The sequence below is a fragment of the Notolepis coatsorum genome, assembly GCF_963971535.1.
Source record: "Notolepis coatsorum genome assembly, chromosome: 2".
Taxonomy (NCBI): Eukaryota; Metazoa; Chordata; class Actinopteri; order Aulopiformes; family Paralepididae; genus Notolepis; species Notolepis coatsorum.
This window is the reverse complement of record NC_140166.1, coordinates 181,574,634-181,585,015: the sequence shown is the minus strand read 5'-3', so window position 1 is coordinate 181,585,015 and position 10,382 is coordinate 181,574,634. Positions and strand designations below refer to the sequence as shown.

Genomic DNA, 10,382 nt, shown 5'->3' with positions numbered 1-10,382 from the left:
TCCCTCCCTCCCTCCCTCCCTCCCTCCCTCCCTTCCTTCCCTCCCATCTCCCGTCGCTCCCACATCCACATCCATACGGTTTCTTTCAGGGAGCGGGTTCAGCACATCAGCAGTCGGATGCTCTGGTGGAATGCATGCGAGGGAGACACTCCGCTCGGCTCGTTGTTGAGAGAGAGAAAGGGGGGCGGCGGTAGCAGAAGAGACATGGCTTCTAGAGACATCACTCCCTCCAGCTTCGCCAGTGTGAACAGGGATATTACAGGTCGGTCAAAGATAGTTTGCATCATTATAACGTTGTCTTTATCATATGATCCGCATCATGTATGAATGATCAAAGCTCCGATGCTTTCCCACCCCGCATCTGGTGGAGGCTGCGACCGCATTAGGAGATTATCATGAGCAACACCTTTTACATTTGTCCATAACGCTTTCTGTGAGGATTTTTTTAATGTGAAATACGAACTATCTCCTTTGCAGTTTAATGATTGATAGCCATTGTGAAAAAAGCATGCCGTGGTTTAAATGCGCCGCTCGGGGAAGATCATGTAATAAAAAGCCCAGCCTTAGGCCAGAGAGGAGAAGGAGCGATGTGAAAATAATCGTGTGCACTCGTGGGTCTCTTCTCACAGCGACGACCACGGTGTGTTCTGCATTTAGATTACTATATCTCTCAATATTTGAGAATATGAATTGTTCCTGTGAGGGCTTGTTGCAACTGAGGGATGTATTATTGTTGTCTGCAGTGTAACCATACAACTGTGTGCCATTTGTACAAATCCAACCATATGCAAACATACTGTGTGTATTTTATGAAATAGGAACATCTCACACTGCATGTCAAAGTCACAGTCACACTTGATTGAAGCTAGCACAACACACACATACACACACACACACGCGCACACACACACACACACACACACACACACACACACACACACACACACAAACATTCATATTCACACATCCGCCCACTCCACACATGCTCAGGGTAGCAGGGACTCTGCTGAGTTACTCCTAATGGCTCTATTAAACACACTGTGATGATTTATACAGTGGAATCCCTGCCTCTCAACTCACTCACTCACCTGCAAGGCCCGCCCCCCCCTGCCCCTCCCCCTGCCACTGCCCCGGCTGCGTCTAGTTTTTTACCAACCGGTTTCCAGTTCCGCGTTCGCGTTCTGCGATCTGATTGGCCACTGACGTTTCTGGTCATGTGTCATCTGCGCCAATCGTGTGACGCCTGTTTCTATCACCGGTTAAGCTTAGGCACTCTTTCGAAGTTGGTTAAGGTTAGAGTTTGTCTTAGAGTAGGGCGATAGAACACCAGCCCTGATTCCAAACTCTAACCGTAACCAACTTCGAAAGAGTCGCCTAAGCTTAACCAGTGATAAACTAGGCGTTAGGTAGTTTGCAGGCTGTTCGAGGCGGAAATAGGCGCAGAAACAGGCGTCACGCGATTGGCGCACATGTCACATGACCAGAAACGTCAGTGGCCAATCAGATTGCAGAACGCGGAACTGGAAACCGGTTGGTAAAAAACTAGACGCGCCCCGGCTCACACATACAGTATACTCTCTCACGCACTCACCTGCAAGGCCCGCCCCCCCGGTCCTCCCCCTGCCACTGCCCCGGCTCACACATACAGTATACTCTCTCACGCACTCACCTGCAAGGCCCGCCCCCCCTGGTCCTCCCCCTGCCACTGCCCCGGCTCACACATACAGTATACTCTCTCACTCACTCACCTGCAAGGCCCGCCCCCCCTGGTCCTCCCCCTGCCACTGCCCCGGTTCACACATACAGTATACTCTCTCACTCACTCACCTGCAAGTCCCGCCCCCCCTGGTCCTCCCCCTGCCACTGCCCCGGTTCACACATACAGTATACTCTCTCACTCACTCACCTGCAAGGCCCGCCCCCCCTGGTCCTCCCCCTGCCACTGCCCCGGTTCACACATACAGTATACTCTCTCACTCACTCACCTGCAAGGCCCGCCCCCCCTGGTCCTCCCCCTGCCACTGCCCCGGTTCACACACACAGCTCTCATCACGGTGGTGTTTCCAGGTAGCCCCTGCAGGGCTGCACAAGGTCATCACAATGAGACCCACTGTACTGTCTATCTTTCATCTCTTGGAGGATCAAGATGAAGATCGTCATCATCACTGTCGTCATCATCATCACTGTCATCATCATCATCATCATAAGTTGTGCACCATAGACCAGTATTTATTAAGTTGTGCATCATAGACCAGTATTTATTAAGTTGTGCATCATAGACCAGTATTAATTGTATTAAGTTGTGCATCATAGACCAGTATTAATTTTATTAAGTTGTGCACCATAGACCAGTATTTATTAAGTTGTGCATCATAGACCAGTATTTATTAAGTTGTGCATCATAGACCAGTATTAATTTTATTAAGTTGTGCATCATAGACCAGTATTTTTTTATTTTTTTTTGATCTTTTCCCCCCTCCATTTTCCTCAGATTTTCTCCCATTATGCCGTTATGCCAATTCCCAATCCCCTTCCTGGTCGCTGCGCACTTACCCCCCACAGTCGGTCTGGGAGAGTGGAGGCTATCACGTGCTTCCTCCGACACACGTCCAGCCAATCAACCGCTTCTTTTCACCTGGCAGCGCGGATTCTCATTGAGAGGGCGTAGCGTGTGGAAGGATCACACTATCCCACTCAAGTCCTATCCGCGCTTAGCAGGCGCCCCGACTGAACTGTAGGAGTCGCTGTTTACAACGACCCGGACCCACCCCGCCAGCTTCTCCCACCCTCTAATACTGCCAATTGTATTAGTGTGAACGGCCAGCCAAGCTGGTGACAACCCCGGAGCTGTGAGCTGGATTCGAACAGGCGCATATAGCCGCTCCGGGGTTTGGTGACGAACGCAATCTCCGTTACACCACCTGACCGCCCCATAGACCAGTATTTATTAAGTTGTGCATCATAGACCAGTATTTATTAAGTTGTGCATCATAGACCAGTATTTATTAAGTTGTGCACCATAGACCAGTATTTATTAAGTTGTGCATCATAGACCAGTATTTATTAAGTTGTGCATCATAGACCAGTATTTATTAAGTTGTGCATCATAGACCAGTATTTATTAAGTTGTGCATCATAGACCAGTATTTATTAAGTTGTGCATCATAGACCAGTATTTATTAAGTTGTGCATCATAGACCAGTATTTATTAAGTTGTGCATCATAGACCAGTATTTATTAATGCACATAAGATAAGATATTCCTTTATTGATCCCCTTGGGTACATTTGAGAAATTACATATACAGTACATACAGTATGATGTTTAAATCTTCTGCACTATCCGGCTGCCACCCATGCCACTGTGTGTGTGTGTGTGTGTGTGTGTGTGTGTGTGTGTGTGTGTGTGTGTGCGTGCGTGCATGCGTGCGTGTGTGTGATGACAGTAGACTAGATTAGAAATTCCCAAATCAGCATGGAAAATCTGGGCGGGGGGAAGTGAATGAATGTCGTTCTACCTCAACAACCCCACCATCTAGGGCGGCTGGGTGGCGCAGCGGACATTGCGCTCGTCACCAACGCAAGAGACACCGGTTTTGACTCTGGCTGTCGGCGTTGCCTCCGGCTTGGGCCAGCCGTCATACTAACTCAATTGGCAGAGTTAGCGGGTGGAAGTCGAATTGTGGACAGCAACTCCTACAGGTCGGTTGGGGACGCCTGCACAGCAGAGATAGGAAATGGCAGGGGTAGTGTGAGCCTCCCACACGTTACACCTCGCCAATGAGAGTCCGCGCTGGCAGTTGAAAAGATGTGACAGGCTGCCTCCTCGTGTATCGGAGGGGACACGTGATGCAAGGCTTCTATCCTCCCTACAACCGGCCAGTGGGGGGCATATGCGAGCAACGTTCAAGACGGGAGGGGAGAATTGGCACAGTGGAATTGGGATGGGAGGAAAATAGAAAAAGAGAAAAAGTGGATAAAAAATAAATAAAAAAATAAACCCACATCTGCCCTAGAGTAAGGCACTAAACCTACCATCTGCCCTAGAGCAAGGCACTAAACCCACCATCTGCCCTAGAGATAGTGCCCTGGGACGACAGTGGCTCAGGAGGTGAGAGTGGTCGTCGGTAGTTGGATGGTTCCCAGTTCAATTCCTGCTCCTCCCGGGCAGCGTGTCGATGTGTCCTTGAGCAAGACACTTAACCCCTGATTGCTCCCGATGTGTAGGTTGGCACCTTGGATGGTTGCCTCCGCCGTTGGTGTGTGAATGTGTGAGTGAATGGGTAAATGTGAGGAACAAAATTGTAAAGCGCTTTGGATAAAAGCGCTATATAAATGCGCCATTACCTTTATCTTTTTAGAGCAAGGCACTGAACCTCCATCTGCCCTAGAGCAAGGCACTGAACCCCCATCTGCCCTAGAGCAAGGCACTGAATCCACCATCTGCCTTAGAGCAAGGCACTGAATCCACCATCTGCCCTAGAGCAAGGCACTGAATCCACCATCTGCCTTAGAGCAAGGCCCTGAATCCACCATCTGCCCTAGAGCAAGGCACTGAACCCCACATCTGCCCTCAAGCAAGGCACAGAACCCACATCTGCCCCAGTGGAGATGCTTATTAATAGTAGCAAGTGCATGGCTGTGGTTGTTCTGGTCTGTGTGTGTGTGTGTGCGTGTGTGAAGATTTGAAGATGACTTTATTGTCAATATACACAAGGCAATTGAAATAGGTATTTTCGCATATCCCTCCTAGTTACACACAGTCCCCCACACACACAGTACATCAGAGAGGTCAGAGTGCAGGGTCGCCTGCAGTGCACCGCCCTTGGAGCAGTTTTGGGGTTCAGTTCCTTACTCAAGGGCACTCAGGCAGAGATGGTGGGCACCGTAGATGTAATACCAGCCACCCTTCAGTCACCAGCTCACAACCGGAATACACCCTCCTGCTGGTGCTGGGGATCGATCCAGTGACCTTTCAGTTAATGGCCGGCCTTTTTACCTCTAGGCTATCCTGTCTAGACTCTCCCTCCTACTGCAAAACCACCAAACCCCCAGGTCATTGCTGTAAATAAGAATGTGTTAGTCAACTTGCCTGGTTGAAAGAAGCGTATGCTTGTGCTGCAGTCTTCGACTGTGAGTGAGGTACCCCCTCTTTAGGCTAAGGCAGATTATATTATCTACACATGTCAAAGGTCATATGACTGATAGGGATCCTATTTGACAGGAAATGCTTCTCAGTGACTCACAGACATTGACGCATGGGCACATCCCATGCCTAGTTCGCCTGTAAGGAAGAGGTGACACTAACTTAATTCACTATAGACAGTTTTACTGGAATTGGAACAGTAAAAAGATGAATTTGGAGCACAATGTGGCTGTGGTTCACATGGTGTTACTAGAAAAAGACCATTTGATCTGAGATTCGTTTACAGAACAGACAAAGACATGCCACTTTGCCAACACCGTAATCAATAAATAGCTGCACTGAGTTGCACCAGCTGTACTTAAGTTCAAACATAGCCTATACAGTTATAGCTTAAACTCCTACTTAGTTATGATTTATGCATTACTAAAATAAAAGCAGTTGCATCATGGGAATACGTTACAATGCAAATTCTTTTCCCAGTAATTCCATGTCATTTTGCAACCCCATAATCAAGTAGAGGTTTCATTTTCATTCCAAAAGGCCCTGTTCACAGCAGCCATTCTGACTTGTCATATTGGGTAAACAATGTGTAAACATAGATAGTAGAATAATATATTCTGTATCTATGGTTTACGCCTTTGTTTACCCATCAATGACGTGTCAAAAATGCTGCTGTGAAAAGGGCCTAGTGGCTCTTTATGAAAAGAACCGTAAGGAATCCTTGCATGCAGTCAGCAAGATAATGAGTACAGTAACCATGACGATGGGACTCTATCTTTGATCATTGATTGGCTACTCAATAGTCTATGACATAGACACTATGCCCTACGTAGGCTAATCCTGGTGCAAGCAGACTCAGTGATTTGTGTTTACACCGCACCTGGCCCTCATTCATCAACGTGGCGTAGAATATGTTCTATTTCCACACGTAAGCACAGAATTTAGAATCAGTGCACGCACAGAAATATTGGGATTCATCAACCGTGCGTACACAGGTCCTATGCTCCTCCGTGTTGATGAATACCTCTTTGTTCTACCGTCAATGCTCGTGCATGATTATCCATATATGGTCATGAAAGTGATGAAACACCCCCCATGGGATGTGAAATAATGGACTGACCCGAGCGGAACTCTGAGAAACTTCACGGAGATTGTTCACTGCTGTCGAACCAAGAAGACACAACGCGTGTTATGGGATAAATAAAAGGCGGACTTGTAAACGGTGATGTCAGATATCAACGGCTCCCTAAGACCATTGCTGCAATTCTGCCTGGACAGCTCAAAATACTAATAAAGACCGTTCGTTGACCACTGTTTGGCGTTGGTTGTGTGTCATTATAACCATGCTGTAATATGAATGCCTTTATTAGTTGTGTTCGATTGGCTATATGATTTTTAGAGGCATCTATTTTGTTGTCGGTATTACCGACAACAAAATAGATGCCTCTAAAAATCATATACTATTGGTAGCCTATATGGATTACATATAATAGCAGCCATAGCCTACATTATGCAACAGTAACTTGCGCATACCAGTGTATGCGACGGACCAGTGTATACCTTATATCATATCATATTCATATAATAGTTTACTCTATCAGCATACCAGCATGTAATATGTTCTTTGTTAGAACTCAACTCGTTATTATTTTGCACATAGATTGCAGAAATACGGGAACGTTTTGATTTACATTAAAAGGCTTTGACATTGTAAAACTAAATACGTGGAATTCTGTAAGCATAATACAAGTCATATCACCCACACGATATGCTCTGTGTCCAGAGCATGTATGCTTTTCATTAATTTAAGACACATTATTGCAAGGGTTTTGTAATACACATACACCCTGGTGTCATTGCAATGCGTTTTTTTATTCTTTCTTATACAGTAAAAAGGGGGAAGAACACTATATCGTGGGTGTTCATATGACTTGTATTCTGCTTACAGCTTCGAAATTCCACTTGTTTCGTTTAACGTAAAGCCTTTTAAATATAATCAAAACGTTCCCGTGTTTCTGCGGTCTGTGCGCAAAATAATAACGAGTTGAGCTACGCGGAGCGCAGTCAGTCAGTACACCCCGTATATTCCGATAACGCTATATAAACCATGCTGCATTCATTCTGAGAGAAAGATCTATTATTCCAAATGCTATTTATAGGGTTTTGACCATAATTACACTACTGTTGCTATTTTACAATGAACTATAATGAATTACGGTTCATACAGAACATGCCAGTGTTGAAACTAATGCACAGAAGCTCATTTCCTTGTTGTAATAATATATTCTACCACTGGGCGTCAGCTAAGTGTGCTCCGAGCTGTGCGTACACATAAGCACGAAGTCAAGTTCAAGTTGAAATTGATGAATCCCACTCTTTGCTTAGAAATGGTCGTACGCACAGGTTAAGCACATATCTGTGCGTAAGACACGTTGGCCTGGGGTGTCTAGAACCTGTGTCTATCTGGTGTTTCATTTGGAGCAAAACATCAGATTTGTTGTGTATATTTACAGTCAATAATAGATGTCAGGAGACTAATGGCTGCTCTAGTACTTTGGTGCTGATTTTATAATTTACCTTCTCAAAATGTGTAGCCTGTAAATGACTAGTAATCGGGATAAATACACAGTGTGAAAACACAGAGTTATCTTGCTTTCTGAAATGTCAAAGCCTTTTCAAATGACACGGATGGCATTGCCCTGAGTTGGAGGACGCAGGGATGGATAAAGGAACTGCCCATCCAAAGGTCAAGCTTGTTTATCACTCTGTGTTGATTTGAACTAAGTTGATGTGTGTGGTGGTCATCTCATCTCTAAGCCCATCTGAAACAATTGTGTGTGTGTGTGTGTGCGTGTGTGTGTGTGTGTGTGTGTGTGTGTGTGTGTGTGTGTGTGTGTGTGTGTGTGCGCGTGTGAGAGAGAGAGAGAGATGATCAGTCGTGTGTGTCCAGTCCACTATGTTTCATGTGTTTTTTGTGCTAATCTGCCCTTTTATATACCCATATTTTTCATTTCCAGAGAGCATCAGGAAAATTATTGATAAGTCCTCGATCAAGTTTGTACGTGCCATTAAGCTTGACACCAAAAATGGCAAATCAGAAGACAGAATATTGGTAAGTTGATACTTTGCTTAAATGTAATGGGGTGTGGTGGTGGGCATGTTGATGGACCACTGACATATAAAATAACTGACTAATCTCTCCACACCATGAAACTGATTGCATGGATCCTGTTCAGTCGATTCCGTCTTCAATAGGTCTCTGCCACAGCTGTGTTATAAATATCCCATAATGATATGACGGGCGGAAACAGTATGGCACTGCTTTAAGAGCTCCATGATGTAACAGTGACAGTGAATGTGTTTTAATGCTGCGGCCACTTAACCAACTGCAATAAAAGTGCTTCCTCTCCTCTGTGACTGCTGGTAGTATGCGGTGATTAATGTAGGACAGTCAGAGTCTAGGGGAGAAGCAGCCATGGCTTGGGGTTCCTTTGAGCCTGGTGTCTCTCTGTGAGACCCACCGTGGAGGCAGTGGGGGCCCCGCAGTCCACAGCCTTTGATTCGGGGGGTGCTTTCATCAGAGAATATGGGACAGAGATATGACATCTTCATTTGAGTGACTGAAGTTTCTGCCAGCTATCTGGAGAGAATATGTGCCAGAGAGCTTTTTAACCATAGATTATAACCTATATTATCTTCAAGACTTTGGAAGGATTCCATTATTTAAACATTATTTCTGCATAAACCTGCAGTACAGTCAAGGAGTGTTTTCTAAAAACGAGCAAGTCAGTCCCTTCAATTCCCTGATGAGCCAATGAGCTTTCACCCCCAGCCGAGCAGGCTTTGATGAGCCAATGAGCTTTCACCCCCAGCCGAGCAGACTTGGCCTTGGAAGAGCAGAGATTGTGCTTAATGATTCATTATGTGGTGAGTTGGGGGAGTTTTGCATGTGCGCCCTTTGATATTCAGGGACTTTGATATGTCTATCTGCCAAGAAAATCTTTTCCCGTCCAATTGCTCTCTCTTTTAATGCTTCCCCTCTCACTTAAAGACAGATTTTCTACTCCTGCTGGGTCAGAGGAAACCAGGAGACGGTGCACGTTGGGGTCATGGAATAATCAGATAATGCTAAGGTCTTGTATTCATATTTTGTGAGAAAGGTTCAAGATCAAGATTGGACGTAAGGGCTTTGACAGGACTACAGGTCATGGTCAGTGGTAATGACTTGCTGCTCTGTCTCTGTGCCTGCATTAACCAGGTACTGAAGGTATCTTTTCTAACAGAGCCCTCCCCCCACCGTGTCAATCAAACAAGAAATTACTTGGAAAGACGAGCTCCTGTGAGACAGGCATGCATTATATAATTATATGCCACAATAACCATGATATGCACAGTCTGCCTTTGATGTGGGAGACTTTTGGATAAGAGCTTCTCTCTTGGGGGCAGTCCCTCTCTCCTCCTCCTCTGCTTCATCAGCTTGTTTTACCTCTATTTACTCCTCCCTCTCTCTCCCTCTCTTCCTCTGTCTCTCTCACTCTCCCTCTCTCTGTCTCTCTCCCCCTTCCTCTGTCTCTCTCACTCTCCCTCTCTCTGTCTCTCACCCTCTTTCTCTATCCACTCTCCGAGTCCTACCCCCTGTACCTCTCCCTCTACCTGTGCTTCTCTCTCTCTCTCTTTCTCTCTCCCTCTCTCTCTCCCCGTCTCTCTCAACTTCCACCCACACCCCCAACTCATCACTGTAATGTGATACAATCTGGTATCTTTAATCAACTCCTTCAGACAGTCCCTTTGAAGTGAGATATAGTACCCCCCCCCCCCCCCCCATCCTCTCTCTGTAACTATAACTTCACTATAACTATACTAGTGCAGTGCCTGTTGCGGGGGGGGGGGGGCGTGCCCGTTTGGAGTGGGCCGGTTTCTTGGCCCCCCAGAAGTGCTGCTTGAGGCTGCGGTTACACTAGGGCCATTTCATTTAGTTTCATTTCGCTTTTCAGAACGCTGCGTATTGGCAGGCAAGTAAGAGTTAAGTTAGACGTCGTTTTGTTTCGTCTATTATATACATGTAGTACAATGCCAAAGCAGTAGGTGGCGATGTAGTTCAAACATGAAGGCCATTTTCAACCAATCAGAAAGGTTGAACGTGCCACTACACTTCCTGCTAAAAAACAACAGTCCACCATCTTTAAATACCCCTCACGTGAGCCATTTAGCCAACGTAGCATTTATTTTTCAGCAAGA

The 10,382-nt window shown here is 46.0% G+C and overlaps 1 protein-coding gene across 1 annotated transcript in view; it reads left to right on the top strand.

Annotated features, from left to right (window-relative positions):
- Positions 1–204: 204 nt before the first annotated feature.
- Positions 205–10,382, top strand: part of LOC311222668 (capping protein, Arp2/3 and myosin-I linker protein 3-like) — a gene marked incomplete at its 5' end in the record, with an annotated part of 86,266 nt that continues 76,088 nt past the window's right edge. Inside the window, 2 exon segments of the mRNA XM_084307264.1 lie at positions 205–262; positions 8,162–8,256. Coding sequence (XP_084163390.1) covers positions 205–262; positions 8,162–8,256 — 153 coding nt within the window.